Source organism: Balaenoptera physalus, assembly GCF_965194825.1.
Source record: "Balaenoptera physalus genome assembly, chromosome: 3".
NCBI classification, from domain to species: Eukaryota; Metazoa; Chordata; class Mammalia; order Artiodactyla; family Balaenopteridae; genus Balaenoptera; species Balaenoptera physalus.
Window position 1 is genome coordinate 141,217,068 of NC_138890.1, and position 21,871 is coordinate 141,238,938.

General features: G+C 38.7%; 1 protein-coding gene and 1 long non-coding RNA gene across 6 annotated transcripts in view; one reads left to right on the forward strand and one right to left on the reverse strand.

The window, feature by feature from the left end:
• NNT (nicotinamide nucleotide transhydrogenase) overlaps nt 1-21,871 on the reverse strand; it is a 95,741-nt gene that overhangs the window by 36,420 nt on the left and 37,450 nt on the right. For all 5 annotated transcript variants that reach the window (XM_082455874.1, XM_082455870.1, XM_082455873.1 and 2 more), the window contains 7 exons: nt 10,922-11,055; nt 10,452-10,643; nt 9,760-9,913; nt 6,240-6,401; nt 5,312-5,422; nt 4,312-4,457; nt 2,893-3,088 (listed from right to left, as the gene is read on the reverse strand). In XM_082455874.1, coding sequence (XP_082312000.1) covers nt 2,893-3,088; nt 4,312-4,457; nt 5,312-5,422; nt 6,240-6,401; nt 9,760-9,913; nt 10,452-10,643; nt 10,922-11,055 — 1,095 coding nt within the window. The remainder of the gene's footprint in view (nt 1-2,892; nt 3,089-4,311; nt 4,458-5,311; nt 5,423-6,239; nt 6,402-9,759; nt 9,914-10,451; nt 10,644-10,921; nt 11,056-21,871) is intronic.
• Nucleotides 11,067-20,256, forward strand: LOC309657939. Its single transcript, XR_014261977.1, has 2 exons — nt 11,067-14,040; nt 14,353-20,256. It is a non-coding gene; the product is annotated as an uncharacterized lncRNA (long non-coding RNA).

Consider the following 21,871-nt stretch of genomic DNA (forward strand, 5'->3'; position numbering starts at 1 on the left):
TGGATGGACCTTGAGGGCATTATGATAAGCGAAGTAAGTCAGACAGAGAAAGACAAATACCATAGGATCTCACTTATATGTGGAATCTGAAAAAACAAACAAACAAACAAAAAAACAAGCTCATAGATACAGAGAACAGACTGGTGGTTGCCAGAGGCAGGAGGTGGGATGGGGGGGTGGGCAAAATGGGTGAAGGGGGTCAGAAGGTACAAACTTCCAGTTATAAAACAAATAGTCCTGGAGATGGAATGTACAGCATGGTGACTATAGTTAATAAAGCTGTACTGCATATTTGAAAGTTGCTAAGAGAGTAGATCTTAAAAGTTCTCATCACAAGAAAAAAAATTTTAACTATGTATGGTGACGAATGTTAACTAGACTTATTGTGGTAATCACTTTGCAATCTATATATATAAATATCAAATTATTATATACATCTAAAATTAGTATAATATTATATGTCAATTATACCTCAATTTAAAAAAAGGCCACTTAAGATTATTCATCATTGTCATTAATAAGTATTTATCTGCTTCCTGGCAAAATATTCTCTTACAGGGACTATTCAGGCAAGAACACTGGCTTAAATACCCTTTCAAATAGCAGGCTCTTTCAACACCCCTCACCAATGCCCAACTCCAAAGAACCCAAACACATAGCATCAACGTTCCTTACAACCTTTGAACACTCCCCCGGACTAGCGCTTCTTCAGATTACATAAAGCTCCAGCTAAACCCCTTAAATTCTCCCCACTGCATGAATAACCCAGGCTCTCTTCCCTATCAGCCAACATTTGCCCCTGAGCACACAAGGAACAACTGGAATATGAAGAAGGTCTAGGTTTTCAGGTGAGTGGATGGGAGCCAAGTCCAAAGGTAATGAAATGCAAATATCTGAGTAGTAAATAACCAAATCAGGAGACTCTGAAGGAGTTGCCTGGCTACAGGCGGGGGAATAGAAGGGCTGGGGCTCACAACATTTGCAAAGACCATGCCTAAAGGCTGTCCCGCCATGAACCTACAGCACAAGCATTTTCCTTCAAGTGCTTTTCCAGGGACTGTCAAGAAAGGATGCACAGCTTTCCCAGGTAAGTATAAAAGGAGACGTAAAGCTAATGCTGTGCTTGGTAAGTATTTAACCACCAGCCCCTCAGAATAAAAACGTGCGTGTGTAAATACATACGTGAGTTTTTACTCATAAAAATGTATGTAGCACACAATTTTCAAACAATAAAAATATATACAATACTCTTTACTGTAAGTTTCATATAGCCAATTGACTTTCACAGAATGTTACCAAACTCTAGTATCTGTAGCCAACCTAGTGTTTGCAACTGATGAATGAGTGTGGTTCCCACATGAATGTTGGTTGAGATTTTTGTTTACTCTAACGAGTAAGACGAGAGTGAAACAACAAGATGTATATAAGAACTTCACTCACTGTCCATCATGTAAGTGGCAATTTTGCTGAATCTGATAATAGTTTCCAAGTACTTGAAGAATATTTGCTCAATTTTTTTTGTGCAATTCACAGTGTAATGACAAAACACACTTTTAAGTTTAAGCTTGAATCATTAATATTTTCTCCATCACTTTATTAGGTCTGGACAATGAACAAAACAATAAATGAAACTCAGATTCGTAGCGTTTGTTGATTTCCATGGTGTAAATACAACTGCCATGGCTGCTCTCAAGCTACCAACATGATGTCATTAAATATGGATTCAGGAAGAGATGTACAGAAGCCCATCATTACACAGTATTTCTACCACACAGACACAAGACACATGGATAATCTCAAAAGAAGAGATAATAAAAGCTAGTGAGGGGCTTCCCTGGTGGTGCAGTGGTTGGGAATCTGCCTGCCAGTGCAGGGGCCACGGGTTCGAGCCCTGGTCTGGGAAGATCCCACGTGCCACGGAGCGGCTAGGCCCGTGCGCCACAATTACTGAGCCTGCGCGTCTGGAGCCTGTGCTCCGCAACAAGAGAGGCCGCGATGGTGAGAGGCCCGCGCACCGCGATTAGGAGTGGCCCCCGCTCGCCGCAACTGGAGAGAGCCCTCGCACAGAAACGAAGACCCAGCACAGCCAAAATAAATAAATAATTAATTTAAAAAATTAAAAAAAAAAAAAAAAAAATCCACTGATTTGGGTGGGACCTTACTTACATCTGCAAAATCTCTAAAAAAAAAAAAAAAAAAAAAAAAAAGCTAGTGAATGCATTAGAAAGTCATGAGTGTTTAGGATTATTACCTTTGTTTCTAATTTATTTAATTTTAAGTTTATATAATTTAATTTTTGATAATAGCTGTGTTTAACTAATCACCAGCTCGAAAGATTCTTGAAAATTTACCAACCAACCCCAGCACACCACTGAATAAGACTAAAAGAGTGTTTTTTCTGCTGGCACGTGTTTTTCACGTTTTTAACAGGTCTCTGAAGCAGAATCTTCTGCTGTTATTTATACCCAGCCGAATAAAAGATGAGCCTATAGATGGTACACATATAAGTATTCCAATTCCCTGTTCTATTATTGGCTAACTGGACAGAGTCAATAAAGGAAACCAAGAACTGAGCACAAGGCATTTCTCAGCCGACTCTTTTGACACAGTTGATATTACTCAGTGTTTTAAAATGTTTACTTCTGAATGAGAATTATACCAACTGTGATGACTTTTTGCCAAAAGAATATTTACTGAAGGAACTTCCATTAAGGCAATTTAATTCCTTCATCAGTATGGGCCCCCAACAGAAATATGTATATTCAGAAACTGAAGTGCAATTAAAAAGTTCTTACTCCTAAAAAAAGTATTCTTAAATCTCTGAGCCTAACTGCCGTCAGGTGTTCAAAGGGCATGGACTTAACATAAAGGCAGAAACCCACAAGTGCTTACCAATGGTACCGCCCAAAGCCATTGCTCCAGACATCTGAGCTAACAATTCCGGGCACGGTTTTAGGCCTCCAAGGGTGGCTGCCAGGCCTCCAGCCACCCCAATCATGCCCAATGCATTGCCAAGACGCGCAGTTCCCTGGGTGGAAAGCCCGGCCAGGGCACCAACACAGCACAGGCCGGAGCCCAGGTACACAATCTTTTCAAAGGAAAGGGAAGAGAGAGAGAGAGAGAGAGATTATCAAAACCTTCAGTCTACTAGCTTAAGGAGAACTCCTCTTGAGGAAACATGATTTTCTGAGGACAATTTTAAATTCAGACAATAGAAGGACCAATATGAGCTCTTTTTTTTTTAATATTTCAATATATTTTCCTAACCATTAAGGATATTACCATATTAAATACTTTAAATTGTACTTGCAATTATACCATTTATGTACATTGGCTTCTTCTGGACTTGATAGCATACAAATGCATATAAAAGTACCTAAATTTAAATAGAGTTATTATGGGATCTAGACCTGACCTAATGCTATAAGGGCGCCAACCCCTGAGGTTGTAAGTGTCAGAGACCGTGCTGTATACTTTATTCATGCTGTAACTCAGTCCCATGAGAGTCACAGGAGGAAAGAATCATCATCCTCGTTTTATAAAAGAGAAAACCGATGCTTAAAGAGGCTACATAATTTTTCTAAGGGCAAACGATCAGTAAATAGCAAATCTGGGATGCCGACCTAAGTCTCCCTGACTCACTGTTCTAACTCTTCTCAAAAAAGATTGTGTTCATTCAACAAATACTACACGTTAGAAATAGCAGAAACCAAAGGAGACATGATTTTTCAGCTGTCAGAGAGGCTGAAATAGTCATTGAAAAGAAAGGTATGACTGAGTTTGGAACAAAGTTGAGTCTCTATTACAAATTATATTTAGACATGGAACTTTCAAAGTTCAACTTGATTATTTCTGTTTCTCTATACAGCATGCATTTTTAAATTATCTTTGTTAAATGCACTGGCATAACATCTCCTGGATCCATAGGGGAAGAAAGTAAGGAGGAAAAGGACTAATAATATCTAATAATAAAAATTTTTTCAAATTTTTTACTGATTATTCCATTGTATCCCTACAACAATCCAGCCAGATACATAAAAAGGGTACTAATAAACTTCTTGCCTCTTTGTACATGTGGAAAAACTTAGGGACAAACAGGTAAACCCATCCTTGCAGACTTAGCAGGCAAATCTGCCTCTAGAATCCAAGGTCCTGATTCTTACAGGATGAGAATGCTGTATTTGACCAAGATGTTTCAGAAGTTATTGTCGTATTTGCTTGACAGAATTTGAATTTTGGTAATGATAATGTTAAGTCTACCTGGGATGAAGACACAGAACAAAAATAAAAGCTTTCAAATGAGACTCTTACTTGTTCAATGTTATAACCACTGTAGAGGGCAGCTAAATATCCTCCAACAAAGGTACCAGCAGGGAGCAGATACAGGTAATTGTATTCTGGGGGGTCGGTGGGACGCTTGAACATGTCCAGCATTCTCTGAGTCACCAGAAAGCCACCTTATCCAAGTAAATATGAAACAGAAAGAGGTATCTCATTGAGCAACATAATTTTTAAAGGGCTACAATTTTTCTATTTCAAGTACATCTTTATCATCTAGGAATAAATATCATTTTAAGTAACATTTTAGAACCTCAAAATTGAAGTTATTCTATTATTCAAGCCAGTTACACTGAAGGGAGGAACCCTTAATACATCAGGAAGAAAATTTGCTATCAGAGTACAAAACCAACCATTTCTGCATGACTAAAAATAAACAGCCATTCAAACAGCTCGGGAATGCAAACGATCAAAGGCCAGTGTTTTTCTTCTAATAGGTTATTCTGTTTGTTAAACCCTATAATAAGTGATAAAAGAAAAAATACCATATCAACGGGCACCAGGTCTGTTTGGACACATGAAAGAATTTATAGCTACAAAATATCATCGAATGAGTTTCATATACAAGTGATATGCTAGGCTTTCAGTTTTCAGGAACACAGGCCAGGATAAGGCAAAAGGCTAAAGTTTTATCTAAAATTATACCCATTTAAAGATGCTATGGTGATAGCTCTAAGTCAACTTAATTCAAAACTATGCATTCAATAACTTTCCAGTTAACCTGTAGGCATTGTAGTTAACCTTTGGGGCATTCAGGGGGGAGGGGTGTTCTCTTATCAAATAGTTTCTAAAACTTACCAGTGGGCAAAATAACTAATTTTCCTTCACACAGAGCATCTATAATCTGAGTGAAACATTTTTTAAAGGCACGATTAAATTCTTAAAATCAGAATGTTTGTTTTATATTGATTTATATTTGCTTCTCGTGTCTCCACTAAAAATCGCACTCTGGGTTCTTTCACCGTCCTCATACCTGCAATGTTGACTGAGGATATGAATGCAGCAAGAGCAGCGAGGCCCTGAGAAGTTGTGGAAGGATACAAATGTCCTCCCATCAGCACCAACCCACCAACTGCGGTCAACCCTGGGAAGAAAGCATGGATATGGTAAACAGTAGCTAATAGTCATGCTGCCAAATCAAATGTCATCGCTGAAAGACCTCACAAGCACATGCATCATAACGGAGAAAGTTCTCACACACATTCTCACTGAAGTACTTTTGTGGGCAAAGAGTTACCAAAACATCTCCTCCTTTTGCATAAGAATTTTAACCTTTACTTTCTAGCTCTGTTCCCCTAATAAAGATATAAATCAATAATGTTATTAGACAACATTGTTCATGGAGCAAAGGGACCTCTGGTGGTTACAGAACTGGAAAATACTATGCATGAACTATAAATATATGATGGTGAAAGCCCATAGCTTTGGCCTTTCCTGAGCATAGTACTTCTTGGAATTGGACCCGTTCCTGGTGGAGATCCTGAAAGCCATGCCTGTGCAAGAGATGCCCACTGGGGCCATGAGGTTTCCAAGCCACAGCAGCTCCCACATCTGTCCACATAGCTGTGCGGACTGCTGCATGGACCATGCTGCTGCTGTGAAACACTGTTTCCAAATTTTATCAGAGGAATCCCTTCTTTAAAGGAAATCATAACTCAAAGAAGGAACAGTAGCTCTGCACTGCCTGAAATGGGAGCAGCCCAAAGGTATGACACACTCCATTGGCCTCTCACTTCCAACCCTACCCCTGCACCCTCTGGGAGCCCAAGTCACTGCAACCACCAAGATGCCAAGCCCTACAATTTGGAAAACACAGACTTTATAAACCTCATGGAAAGCACTCCTAGAGTTGAATAAGCCCTTGAAAACCTAAATTGAGGGAAAACAAGAGGCGAACAAACCTGAGATTGCATTAGTCACAGACATCAGTGGTGAGTGGAGAGCGGGGGTCACTCCCCAGACAGTGTGGTAGCCCACAATGCCAGCCAAGCCAAAAGTGGTCACCATCTGGGAAAAGGCTAAATTGGGAGCCGCAATGCCCAAACCCAGTATCCCAGTGAGACCTAGAGAAAGAGAGGAAAGAGTGTGAGTTCACATCCAATTATCTCGGGAGGATTAAAAGCACACACACACCCACACACAAACAAACATGTGGGATAGTCAGTGCTTTAAAATTCCACACCCTTGCCAATAATGAGATTTTTTGAGATGTTCCATGACTGGGAAGGGGGGTGGTGAAAGGGAGTTAAAGGTATTGCGAACAAAATTCAACTTCCTGACCACCACTCCCCAAAATAAAATAAATTTTAAACATCTAGTAAAATTTATGAGTCACCTTAATAACAATTTGCACATTTTCCTCTGTATAACTTGTCCTCTTCCCCGTTTTAACTTTCACTGACAGTGCCACATGTGTTTATACAAGTGTTTTTATTCCAGAATTATAGGCCTATAAAGGATCTACCAAAGCATTTTCTACTTGGGCAACACACAACCTTTATAAGACAGACTTCTGTGAGGCCAAGTTCATGTCACTCTCAGATTTGGCTGAGGAAGAAGGATTTTAAGAGAGTAGGAAGGATTTCATTCACTCCAGCACCTCCCCAAAACATATGGCTTCCACCCACCCGGGACAGAAGTTTTGCAATTGCTCCTGAATCTGAACTGGACTGCTGGCCAGGGCAGTCAGCTCCAGCCTCAACACTAAGTCAGCAAACAGGACTTTACAAAGAAAAGGAAAAAAAAAAAGCGAATTAAATTAAGAATGTGCAGAATACAAACAGTCAGCTCTCAACATACATCTTTAATTATCGCTTTTCCTAATAGCAAACATGTGGATGGCTGTTCTGCAACAGAGGAAAGGGTTACCTAGTGGTCAGTGAAAACCAAATGATAATGGGTGACCAGGAAGCTGGAATTTAACTTTTTTGAATAAGGTACTTTTATCCCTTGATATAAACTATTTCTTTATAAGTGGCATAGCTGGAACATTAGCAGTTGACATTCATTTTACTTTAAATCAGTCAATAAGACTGTAGCTTTAAATTTTTTTTTTAATTTTTTAATTTTTTTCACTGCCCCACACAGCATGTGAGATCTTAGTTCCCCAACCAGGGACTGAACCAGTGCCCCCTGTAGCGGAAGCACGCAGTCTTAACCACTGGACCACCAGGGAAGTCTCTGTAGTTTTAATTTTTATTTTCCTACCCACATACAAGATTTCCAGGGTTCCAATGGATGGCCTGTTAACCATCTGGAGGGAGAGTTAGACAGAATATTGTTTTGTGTTTCAGTTAAACACCAGAGAAGGGCTGTGCAGGGTTATATTTAAGGACATGTTTTCTTAAGCCAGACTGCCTGGTTCAAATCCTGGCTCTACTGCCTGTCAGCTGTGTGATCTCAGGCAAGTTACTTAACCTCTCTGTGCTCCAGTACCCTCATCTGTAAAATTATTAACCCTCTCTGTCTTCATCTGGAAAAAGAAAATAATAATATGCCCACTTTACTGAGTACTTATAAGGAATAAATGAGTTAAGGCACGTGAAGTGTTTTAGCACAATGCCTAGCACTCATTAAATGCCCACATTAGTTCAGAAGCACTAAATTACCATAACCTGCAGTCAATTGTGTTGGGCATCTAAGATAGAAATCCCACATCTGAAGGTTTTCTTTTCTTTTTTTTTTAATAAATTTATTTATTTTTGGCTGCGTTGGGTCTTCGTTGCTGCATGAGGGCTTTCTCTAGTTGCGGTGAACAGGGCCTACTCTTTGTTGCAGTGCGCGGGCTTCTCATTGCAGTGGCTTCTCTTGTTGCGGAGCACAGGCTCTAGGCGTGTGGGCTTCAGTAGTTGTAGCACACGGGCTCAGTAGCTGTGGCTTGTGGGCTCTAGAGAGCAGGCTCAGTAGTTGTGGTGCATGGGTTCAGTTGCTCCGCAGCATGTGGGATCTTCCCAGACCAGGGCTCGAACCCGTGTCCCCTGCATTGGCAGGCGGATTCTTAACCACTGCGCCACCAGGGAAGCCCCAGGTTTTCTTTTTAACTATTTAATAAACTAAAGTCTTTTCTATAATACATTCAGTAATTTCAAATGTGCTATATTTAGTTTGTATAACACAGGAAATAGAAAAGAAAAACAGAGAAAAAAAGAAAAGGGAAAAAAAGCAAATCACATTCTTTGAAGAATGCTAGTCAAATAGATTCCTAACATATACACAAGAAAAACACTTGGTTTTATTATAAAGGAGGAAGTTTTAGGGTACAGAAAAACAAATATAAGGCCATCCTTTTATTCACTGGAATATGCCAATGTTACATCTATTAAAATGCAATAAATCTTGACTCAATAAACATAAGAGAAACCTAGAAAAATAAATCATCATTCATGCCTCACTACATTTCCTTATGAATTGTAAAGAGAAATGGAAATTTACAACCCTGCTGACAGTACTCTCCATGCACAATACAGTAATATGGTTTCTTTTTTTTTAACAAGAGCAAATAAGGACACTGCTCCATCTATTCACAATGTTCGCAACTAAAGGCTTTTTCATTTTGCTGAGACTTGCTCTTTATTCAAGGAGAGTTACATATTTAGCTTTAAAACATCTGGACTCACATGGGAATTTGGAGAATGCTGAGGCTACAAGAATTCTGTGTGCTTTGTACTGGTCCTTATTCTTTATAGTTTGCTTTTGTTTTGTTTTTATTTTGGCTCTAAGCAAATCTAAACATTTTTAATTCACTCTATGAGACAGAAACCAATTTAAAATCAAATATCCATATTTCAGACTCTAACAGTTCATAGCCAGAATGAATATTTATCATTATTTTATGATAATTCTTTACTGCCTTCATGAAGGTGAATTAGAAAACAAAGAATCTATGTTAAATTGTAAAGACAGAGATAAAAATTTAAAAATTGAATTTTTTTTTACTAGGTGAATAACTTACTGTTTATTCTTCAATGCAAATATTTGGTTCCCCAGTCTTACCCAGAGGTGTAGATAATCACAAGTGATGTTTTATAAACCACAAAAAATAAACCAATAACCACATTTACATGCACTTAACACCAACACAATCTGACATACATCAATACTCATTTGATATATAGAAAAATATTAACGATTATATTTTAAATGTTTTCTATAAAAGAAAAGTATTAACAGCCTATGTATTATTTCATACTCATTCAATCCAGCATTTATCCCAGTGCCTGCATCTCTGAGGGTATACAATGTAGTCTCCACGTCCACAGAGGTGGACAGATGACATGTATGTGAAAATTGCTTCTAACAGGCCCAAGTCCTGATGGAATCCAACAAAGGACAACAGCATTTCATTTACTAATTTTGACAATTAATACATTACTCACAAAGTTCAAAGAATTTGGACTAAATCTTCATAGATGGGACCCTCACCTGCTGTATATGCAGAAGCTGATGTCATCGTCTTCCTGAAGGGCGTGACCGTAGCTGCTTTTTCAGCCTCCAGCTCAGCCACTGTCTTCTGTTTTACTGGGGCACCTTGAGGAATATTTTTCGGCGTGGGAGCAGGGAAGATCACTTCGCCATCCTAACAGAAATTAGAAAAATAGCACTTTTTGAAGTCAATCCAGTGTTGGGGAAAAACTTCTCTGAAAAATAATTTTAAATAAATATAGAAATTCACATAATTTATAACATCACTTTATATAAATATATAACACACATGTATATAAATATATAATGTCTGTGTCATGCATACATACATAGATGTACAATTAGTATGTGTATAGAACATATAAGGAAGAATACAGAACAAACTTAAAAGCAGATAGGTGGGGGGGGAATATTTAATTTTTACTTTATTCAGTTCTGGGTTTTTTGCCTGTTTTTTTGTTTCTGTTTTTCAAAAGCAATGCATATTTTAGGTGAGTCACACATGTATATAAATCTTGCAATATTTTTCTTTAAATTGTTCTACATTTTTAAACAATTTTTATTGGCATAAACCCAACACATCGATACTTTATTAGAATATATCCCAATTCCAAAATAGGATCGTTCCATAAACAAAAATCCTAAAACAAATGTATAATGAAAACACAGGAGAAACAGATCTCTTTACTTACCTTCATCACTACAGTTCCTCTAATGACGTGACCCATTGTACCAAAGTCAAAGTCATCTTTCACTTCAAAATAAAAATTGTCTTTGTCAGAGCTGATGGCCTTCAGGAGCTTGGTGATGTTGTTGGAATACAGGGTGCTGGCCTGAGTGGCCATTCGGCTGGGAAGGTCTGTGTAGCCTATGTGAGTAATTCCCTAAACAAACAAAAATACAGTCAGAAAGGTCTGTTACTAAATGCCCATATTCTTTCTAGGACAGTTCTCAGTCAAGGCTAAGTTCTGAAATTACAAATCTTTATAAATATACACACACACTCACAAATACATATTTCAAAAGGAGCTTTAAATGTGACTATTTTTAATTTTAGAAAATTTCAGGCCTCAGTTTCTCTAAATATTTAAAGCAATAAACACCCTCTCACAAATCACTAAAGATATAGGAACAGGTTCATAGAGGAAGCTTTGTGCTATACCTTATGAACATAAAGTTCTCCTGGCTTGGTGGTTTCAAAGTTTCCGCCAGCCTCAGCAGCTAAATCCACAACAACTGAACCTTCCTTCATGGACTCGATCATCTCTTTACTAAACAAAACGGGCGCTTTTTTACCTAATAAAACCAAAGAAAACAGTACAAATTACATGGTAATTTCTTAAAACTCTATATTCTAATTATTACAGTAGTCTCTGGATACCCAGGAATTTAACATCTGAAAATTCAACTCTTTCAAAGAGACCCCCTAAAGTTCATAACACAGGTGAGACTGGTCAGTCTCCTAAGGAAGAAATAGGATGAGTCTGAGCTGCAAAGCCCGTGGGTGGGAGGGAGCCGCTTAGCCAGAGAGCAAGCCTTGTCATTTGCTAAGCATGGAAATTTCAGCTAGCACTGCTCTTTCCAACTGGTTTACACCCAGTACCACTCATGAAGAGATCAACATTTTGCCTGTTTTTTAAAAAATGCATAATAAATAAGCTAGTAAGGAAACTATGTGCACCCAAATTGGACGATTCATAAAGATCACAAATGTCAAGGGAACATTCAATAGTAATCTATGAATTACAAAATAGAGTATTTCCAATCATCTTAACCAATGTCACCAGATTTTCCCACATGCTATATTAATCTACTTTAATTTAACACAGGATAACTTCAAGGAGAGACAGGGAAGTGCCATGAAATGAAAACAGTAGGATACCACAACTCCAAAAAGTCTTAGGAACCACTCATACATTTTTATTCCCACTCAACAACTACTTATTCTGCACCTCTGGTGAGTCGAGCTCCATGCCTGGTGCTGGAGAGTTTACTGGTAGATAAACAGAAAAGATCCCTGCTCTCATGGAGCCTGCCCCTCATGAGATATTTCACATTTTATAATAAATCATTTACTAATCCTTACATAGAGGATAAAGCACCAAACATAAGGATTTTTCAAGCTAACATAAATTAATATGTTCAACAGGGGTCCACACCGTGGGCATAATACCTTGTTCAAGTTTCATAAAACAGTGTAAATATCTAAGCCAAAAGAAAAAGGAAATAAACTTGTGAGATTGGCCACAGGAAAGCAGAGAGTTAATAGCCTAATTATCTTTTTTTCTTCTTTCGAAAGTTTTCAACTCTGTGTCTACAGAATTTTAGTAAAAGCACTGCCAGTTTTATAAATGGAAATCAATTCAAAGTAAAATTTGCATGGTAATAATCTGCTTTTCAATCTACTTGACTGGAATATATGTGATTCAAAAAAGAAAAATAACCTTTTTTCGTAGCACATGTGAAAAAAAAAGTTGTAAAGATACATGTGGGTGTACCTCCTTTCTCAATGCAAACCTTATACTGCCAAGATCAAGTCCAACTCCTAAGCCTCCTATTACCGAAGGCCTTTCTCCCCGGGCTGAAGCACTCTTCTTAGCATTTCTTCTCACTCCTGCCCCACTGGACCTTCTGCTCCAGCCACAATGGTTTGTTAGAGAAGCTCTGGTTCTCTCTCCTGAGTCTCCATGAAAAAGAGCAAGAATGAGGAGATCTTTTCCCAAAGACAACAACACCCTTTAGTCCTGGTAGTTTCGCCACTTCTCAAAATTCTCTGGAATTACGTATTCCTTTCCTCTACCCTCCCTCACTGTAGTCCACTAAAGGTATCTTGAATACTTAAACTTTACTCGAGCATGAGAATTTGGGGATGCAAACAACATACATCTGAGGACTCGTCCCAAAGTAAAGATCATGCTGACCAGCACTGCAGTGATTTAAAGCTCTGGGTGACGTGGTTGCAGCCACATAAAGTGGCAAATTTAAAGGGCTAACCTGTACTTTCCAGGTATTTACTGTCATCACCACCCACCCCCACCCCTTGTCCAGAGCCTCTTCTTTATTAACCAGACTCTCGTTTGTCACAGGCTTTCCTCCCACCTTACTTGTACCCTCCAGTCTTAGGTCGACGTGCCTTAAGCTACTCTTTTGGCTAGAACCAATTTGGATCCAGGTGCAACCCCTTTGAATTCTAACCACACCAACTTTACGACCATCAACCTCACAAGTTTAATTGGGCATCGAACTAATTTCTCCTGCCCTAGAAATTCTGGATTCCTTCTTCCTTCTGAGATATCTATAGCTACAGATCAGACCCTGAATCTGTAATGCTGCCCACTTTATAAGACGTCAAGTGGCCAAAACCATTTAGGCTCCCTAGCAAACATCTGATGTACCACCTATTTCTCTTCTTTGATTTTACTTATTCAACCTTCACAAAACAATTTTTCAGTGGCTAACACAACTTTAAATACACACACACACACACACACACACACACATATTTGTGTCATAACAGAGATAACAGGTGTTCCATCCATAGTATCACTCTGAAATTCAACCACTTTTGAAAGGATAGCATTTTCTTTCACATAAGAGTATTTTACTTAGTACATAGCCAAATAACTGTAGGGTAAGTTAAAAAAATATACTTAAGTTATAGAGGAATGTTTAAAAGACATGGAATTATTACAAGTAAAAAAAAGCACACAACAAAACAGTATGTATAGGATGTTCCCATTCAGTAAAAAAAAATTTATATATACATATATATGAATGTTTCAAGTATGTGTGTGTGTGTGCGTATATAGATACACAGACACACACACACACAAAATATTACATATACTATATAGTTCCTAGCAAATTCTATAGAGTATAATGTTTAACAATATCAGGATGTCTTTTGAGTAGTAAGACTAGGAATAATTGATTTCCTTCTTTGTGCTTTTTCTTATCTCCCAAGTGTTCTAGAAGAGCTTGTTTTAATGTTATACTTTTAAAAATTCAATAAGGGCTACAGGGAATACAATGATGAATATAACAGTGCAGCTGCCTTTAAGAACTCACATGTGGCTTAATTTTTTGAAAATTCTGAAAAGTGCAGAAATGCAAATTAAAAACAGAAGAGGGGAAGAAAGGGAGCCAAAAGAGGAGCAGAGTAGCACATAAAAGTTCCAAATGAGCAAATCCTCAAAAGATTAGGTCAAGGGAGGGAAAGACTGAGAAGGAAATTTCAAAATACTATCTTACCCTGATGGCCTACTATGATAAAAATGTAAGGTAAGGGGCTTCCCTGGTGGCACGGTGGTTGAGAGTCTGCCTGCCAATGCAGGGGACACGGGTTCGAGCCCTGGTCTGGGAAGATCCCACATGCCGCAGAGCAACTGGGCCCGTGAGCCACAACTACTGAGCCTGCGCGTCTGGAGCCTGTGCTCCGCAACAAGAGAGGCCGCGATAGTGAGAGGCCCGCGCACCGCGATGAAGAGTGGCCCCCGCTCGCCGCAGCTAGAGAAAGCCCTCGCACAGAAACGAAGACCCAACACAGCCAAAAATAAATTAATTAATTAATTAATTTAAAAAAAAAAATGTAAGGTAAGTGTGGCATCACAAAATGGAAGGAACCAAAGCAATAAAATGATTAGTTAGGTTTTGGGGGAAAAAAACTACCCAAACCTAATATCTTCCTTCAAACTAAACTCTGAACTCTATAGGTCAGAATTAATTATAAAAGAAAAGAATCAACCCATAAAGAAAAGAAAAAAAGGAAAACCTTGGTGAATATCTCTCCTGTCTTTGGATTGAAAAGTACTTCCTAAATTTACAGCAATGGGAAAAATTACAAAGGAAAACGTCAATAGACTTAAATATGAAAAAGGTATGTATTACTATCCTCAAAAAAAACATAAACATGACAAAAAATTAATATAAGAAAAAGCTCACAGAAATTTAAATAAAAACAAAACACTAAGATACTAATTGATAAATGAACAGCAAATACAAATGGCCAACTCAAAGAGAATGGTAACAACCAAATGAAAAAAGTTCACCCTCAGTAAGACTGAAAGAAATGTGAGTACAAAGGGTGAGAAACATTTTTGCCCTCAAACTGAAAGAGTCAACAAAATCCAAATACTGCTGAAATGAAACAATTAGCTGGAAAACCTGCTAATGAAATTATGAACTGTATAATCTTTCAGCAAAGCATAGTAGATCAAGTGTGTATCAACAGGCCAAAAATATTGATATTCATTCATCCAGTAATTCTACTTCTAAGGTTTGATTAATCCTGGGGAAATAAATGAAAATACAGATACAAGAATAAAGCAGAAAAAAAATGTTAGAACATTATTTTTAATTGACAAAAACTGGAAATAAATGAAAAGGCTAACTTTGGGAGAACAGTTAAATAAAATACAGTACATTCAAACAAGAAAATTCCACAAAACCATTAAAATATATTTGCGAAGAGTTCTTAATGACTTATTATGTTAAGGGAGAAAACTTATGATATAATAATATTAAGTGGATAAAGTAAGAAAGATATTTTATCTTCATCTAACATGATAAAAATGCATGGAAAAAAGGCTGAAAGAAAATGGTAAAATGTTAAGAGTATTTTTCACTGAGTAGAAGCATCACAATGATCTTTGTTTTCTACTTTGTACTTTACTGCATTTCCAACAAAAGTCAGATACTATTTTTATAAAAATAAACAGATAAAGCATAAAGTTTTAAAGTTTCCCCCTTTAAGCTGAGGACAGAGATTAAAGAGTTGCACTAGAAGAATTAAAATAACTTAGAAATGCCCTTAACCAGTCTGTTAACTTACGAATTGAAAACACTGAACTCAAAATCCTCTGCCCTCCCTGCTACAGCAAGGGAAGCTATACAGTTAGGACAGCCTTTCAAAGAGTGAATCCAAACACTTATACAGGGAGACAGAAACATAACTAAGGATGGATAACAGACAGGAAGATGTGCACAGATTTTTTTATAATATATAACATAGAAAAGAATATATCCAATGTTTAATTAGAGATGTCCCATATAGAGATGTCCCATAATTACCCCAGTGACAGCCCTGGGCAGATCCTAGACACAAGGATAAAAGATCAAATGAGCATATCAGGTGTTTCAAGACAGGACTGTAGAAAGCAGAAGAGTTAATGAAAGAAGGCAGATAAGAGGTATTTTTTTAGAGGCACAATTGGGCTTTCCCCTTTTGACTGCTCATTTCTGTTAATTTTATCATTTATCTGCAAAAGATGAGATATACAAAAAGACCAAGACTGTTACATCTCTTCAAACCACCCTCCCCCAAAAATCACTATGATTGAAAAAATTAACAAGGAGAAAAAAAAAATTTTAATATATTTCCTGGCACAATACAAACTGTGGGTGAAAGATGTTCAACTTCATGAAATATTTCTTGGTTCCTTATGGTTCATGGACATTAAGTTCCTGGTAAGGTTACTCAGTTCCCTCCCCGTTGGGAGTTTATTTCCATACTTTTGCCAAGACAATGGTAGGACATCATTCACTCACAGTCATCATTCAAGTATTCATCCATTCATTGATTCAAGTAATAACTTCGTGCCTACCATGTGCAGGCTAGATGGGGAAGGAAAGCTTTACTTACAGCTCTAAGGTCTAATAGTTTAGGACTGAAAGAGGTTGCATTCAAAGAGTAGTGAACATTTTTATTAGGAGAATAGCTGAGATATTTATAGCACTCATCTAAAAGTTTTAATTATAGAGTTTCCCAATTGGATGCCTTGGGATGGCCATTATTTGGGGTGAGTAGAGGTGCCATAGATTAGTGTAAGGCAACCTTGAATCTCCGTGTGCACCGAGAACTGACAATAGACAGAAAAAAATGCCTCACACATGTGCACTGTTTCTAGACGTATGTATGTATGGCTGTGATTCACACAAAGTTATTCTGAAATGTGATTGAATTCATCGTATCTTTTCATACTCATGTTTTCTCATTAAACGAATACTAAGATGCAGTTCTTAAAGTAGTAAATTCAAAAATTTCTAGAAAAAAATTAGTTTTCTAAAAATAGCTTTAACAACTTATCACTATGCAGCAAAAGAATATACCACTGGCCTCTCTACAACAGTAAATTAAAAAAGAGAGATTTGGCTTAGACTAAATCTCAACAGCTAAAGATTTACTGGAAAGTTTTGCAATATATTATACCTCTCTGAATAAATCAGGCCTAACATGATCATCTGAAATCAATAAATTCTCAGATTCTATCTTACTGGAAAAAGATTCAAGCCCTCACAAATAACTTTAATCACACACACACACACAAAAAAAAAAAAAAACAGAAAGAAAGGAAGGAAGGAAGAAGGAAATAAAGAAAAATAGGAAACCACTAAAAATATTAAGAACAACAAGACACCAAGATGAAAAACGCTTACCACAAAATTTTATAATAATTCCAAAGAGCATTTAGCATTATTTACTGGAATTATTCAATGGCATTTAATCAGATGGGGAAATTCCTAACTTCCTGGCCTGTAAGGCATCAAATTAAGCAGGCTCAAGAAAAACTTTCTGGGCTTCCCTGGTGGCACAGTGGCTAAGAATCCGCCTGCCAATTCAGGGGACACAGGTTCGAGCCCTGGTCCGGGAAGATCCCACGTGCCACGGAGCAACTAAGCCCATGCGCTACAACTACTGAGCCTGTGCTCTAGAGCCCGCGAGCCACAACTACTGAGCCCACATGCCACAACTACTGAAGCCCGTGCACCTAGAGCCCGTGCTCCGCAACAAGAGAAGCCACCGCAATGAGAAGCACGTGCACCTCAACGCAGAGTAGCCCCCACTCGCCACAACTAGAGAAAGCCCGCGCGCAGCAACGAAGACCCAACGCAGCCATAAATAAATAAATAAATAAATAAATTTATAAAAACAAAGCAAAAAGAAAAACTTTCTGCTTTAACAAGAACATGGTATATTTAACAGTATAGTAGTAAAGAGATTAATAATATAAATTATAGAATATATGTCTGCAAACCAAAATAGATATCTCATGAACAAGTACTATAAATAAAAGGATAATTTTTAATGCAACACAATACTATATATTGACTACATGCAAAACAGAGCATGTAAAAATGTTCTGAACTTTAGTATTTATACATTAAGAAATGTCATTCTAAGCATACAATTTTATACTGAGCACTAGTGTTTATCCAGCACCCTCTTGTCACTACTCTGATTTCCATTTTCTCCACACAGTCCATGAGCTTCAGGAGAAATGACCTGAAACTACTCCAGAGGCAGGCCTGGCTGGCCTAAGAGTAATCTCAGCACCTACTGAAGACCAGTTCAGAAATCCAGGTGTAAGCTGAGGGGCATCTCATTGCCCTGCCTACATGGATTGGTTCAGAAGGGGGGATGTAACCCAGTCAAGGCCAATAAGAATGAGGGAAAGTGTGCTAAGGGCCTGTGAAAAAGAAGTTCTCTTGCTCTTCAAGAGGGAGCCATCAGAACGGCTTGCCTTGCCCTCTGGTTGTGTGCTGCGCACAGTGGAGGCCTGCCTCTGCTCCTGACGATGAAACCAACTCAGAGAGCGCGGAGCTAAAAGAGGACAAAGCGGCACAGCAGGGTCCCGATGCACACCTATCCAGTAATAACTAGCTTCCTTCAGCTACGCGACCCAGCAAATCTCCTTTCTTGTTTAAGGCAGACTGTGTTGGAATTTCTGCTTCTGGCAGGCAAAGGCACCCTAATCGATACACACCAAAGGCTCTTTTAGAATTACAAAATCATAGATGGGGTTAAAATATTGAGTCTATTTTTTTTTAACACATTCCTATTCTTTATGATAGTCTACTTCTTTCCTTCTTTCTTTCTTTATGGTTGTGTTGGGTCTTGTTTGCTGCACGCGGGCTTTCTCTAGTTGCGGTGAGCGGGGGCTACTCTTCGTTGCGGTGCATGGGCTTCTCATTGCGGTGGCTTCTCTTGTTGTGGAGCACGGGCTCTAGGTGCACGGGCTTCAGTAGTTGTGGCATGTGGGCTCAGTAGTTGTGGCTCACGGGCTCTAGAGCACAGGCTCAGTAGTTGTAGCACACGGGCTTAGTTGCTCCACGGCATGTGGGATCTTCCCAGATCAGGGCTCGAACCTGTGTCCCCTGCATTGGCAGGCGGATTCTTAACAATTGCGCCACCAGGGAAGTCCAAAATATTGAGTCTTAAACTATAAAAATGTTACAGATAAGGACAAAAGGCTTTTTATACATATATGTATACATATGAAAAACAAAAGATAATTGGTTATGTAATAGATTGGATGTGGCAAAAAACTGCTGAACATTTGACCCACTGATCTAATTAAGTCTCTGATTCTGCCAGCCCTGTGGTGCACAGAGCAACACACGGATACAATCCCTCCATCTCTGTTATCACTAGAGAGGCTACAGATAGCTTTGTTCATGAACATAAAGAGATTCTGACCCAAGCTTAACCAGTCAAGCTTTATATGTGAGTTCTATTCCTGGAACTAGATGAAAATTTTCTCTGCCTAATTAATTATTTGTATAAGGAACCAGAGAGAAAGCCAGGTGGCAAAAACTTGACTGTTACAAATTGGATGCCTTGAGATATTTCTAAATGTAATACATAGGAAATATGATTAGTCAACAGCATGTTTTAGCAGATAAGAGAGATCCTTAAAGATCTATTTAAAGAAGAAACCTGAAAACAAGCCTTTACCTAATAATTAAAGAACACATTTATAAAAATTTTTTGAGGATTACCTCAATAATTGACCTGTCATAGCTGCAAAATTCTGTATAGATAAAAATCAAAATCAGTCAAGGCTTTACCATGGCTTCATAAGCTATGGGAATTCTCAAAAAAAGGAAAACAACCTACCAAACCTAAATGGTAGCATAGAAAGGAAACATATATATTATATAATATATATTATATATTATATATAATACATTAAATAATATTCTTATATAAATTATAACATTCTTTGTCTTCCCTCCAATACATGTTTAGATGTACATTAGCTACCAATCCCTAAAAAATTAATGAATATTTATTATACATTTGTTTATAAAATAATTAGGAGGTTATTTTTTAAAAGAGAAATAATGCCGTTTATCTCATTTTCTATGTCAGAAAACTTCGGTCAGGGGACTTCTCTGGTGGTGCAGTGGTTAAGAATCCGCCTGCCGGGGGCTTTCCTGGTGGCGCAGTGGTTGAGAATCTGCCTGCCAATGCAGGGGACATGGGTTCGAGCCCTGGTCTGGGAAGATCCCACATGCCTCGGAGCAACTTGGCCCGTGAGCCACGATTACTGAGCCTGCGCGTCTGGAGCCTGTGCTCCACAACAAGAGAGGCCGCGATAGTGAGAGGCCCGTGCACCGCAATGAAGAGTGGCCCCCGCTTGCCACAACTAGAGAAAGCCCTCGCACAGAAACGAAGACCCAACACAGCCAAAAATAAATAAATAAATAAATTTAAAACTGCTCTGCAACATACTAATTAAGTCTGGGACCCGATTCTCAGATTTAAAAAAAAAAATCCGCCTGCCAATGCAGGAGACACAGGTTCGATCCCTGGTCCAGGAAGATTCCCACATGCCACGGAGCAACTAAGCCCGTGCGCCACAACGACTGAGCCTGGGCTCTAGAGCCCGCGAGCCACAGCTACTGAGCCCACGTGCCACAACTACTGAAGCCCACACGCCTAGAGCCTGTGCTCTGCCACAAGAGAAGCCACCACAATGAGAACACGTGCACCGCAACGAAGAGTAGCCCCTGCTCACCACAACTAGAGAAAGTCCGTGCGCAGCAACGAAGACCCAACGTAGCCAAAAATAAGTAAATAAAATTAAAAAAAAAAAAAAAACTTAGGTCAGAATGAGATTGACAAAAAAACCTTAATGAAATGGATATCTTCAGAAAAGTCAGATAAAAAGCAAGTTAAGCCATGGTTTTCCACAGTGAAATCCATGCTAGATTGCCATCTAATGGCAATGCTTTTGTAACTTCATGAGTATGTCCATAAGCCTGATGATTTCAGAGAACATCTTTGACATGCCACGTAATGCTCAAGAATGTCTGGACTTTCTATTGCAACAGTCAATAAGCTTTTCAGTCTGGATACCATTTGCAAGGCCAGGCAACACCAATGGAAGAAAGGCGATTATGCTAATGCTCTATGTGCCAGGCCCTACACTGGGCTTTTTTCTTCATGTAGTCCTCAAAACAACTCTGCAAGATAAAAAGGTTTACTTCCTTTTCAGCAATGAGGAATCTGAGGTTCAGAGAGCCACAGCTGTCAAGCAGTGGAACTGGAATTGGAATCTACTCTATCTGGTTCTAAATCCATAATCTGATTGCCAATGAATGGATTAAACATAAGCAGGTAAAATTAAAAACTGGGGAAGAGGAAAGAAGCTTTTAGCTCCTCACCAAAATCCACATTTGTTATGGGCTGAATTGTGTCCCCAGAAAAATTCACATGTTGAAACCCTAACCCCTGGTAACTCAGAATACCACTATATTTGGAGATAGAGTCTTTAAAGAGATGATTACATTAAATGAGGCCATCAGGGTAGGCCCTAATCCAATCTGACTGGTATCCTTAAAACAAGAGAAAATATGGACACAAAAAAGACACCAAGACCATGTGAGGACACAGCAAGAAGAGGCCCTCTACAAGCCCAGGAGAGAAGCCTCAAAAGAAACCAAACCTGCCAACACCTTGATCTTGGACTTCTAGGCTCCAGACTGTGAGAAAATAAATTTCTGTCGTTTAAGCTCCCCAGTCTGTGAGATTTTGTTACGGCACCCTTAGCAAACTAATACAATGTTCTCTTATTCCTGGGGGCACAGTTAGACAACAATTCCCAGCCTCCTTCATAGTTAGGTTTGGCCATGTGACTAGGTCTTTAGCTAAAGAAATGTGAGCAGGGGTGGTGTGTGCCACTTCTGGGCATCCCATGCACACTCCTCCATGGCCCTTTGCTTCTAGCCGGCTGGAACAGAGACAGTGCCCTGAGTGACCTTCACAGCCTCATAACGATGACAACATTGCTGTACCTGAATCCCCAGAGGACCACCTGAAGGAGAGCTG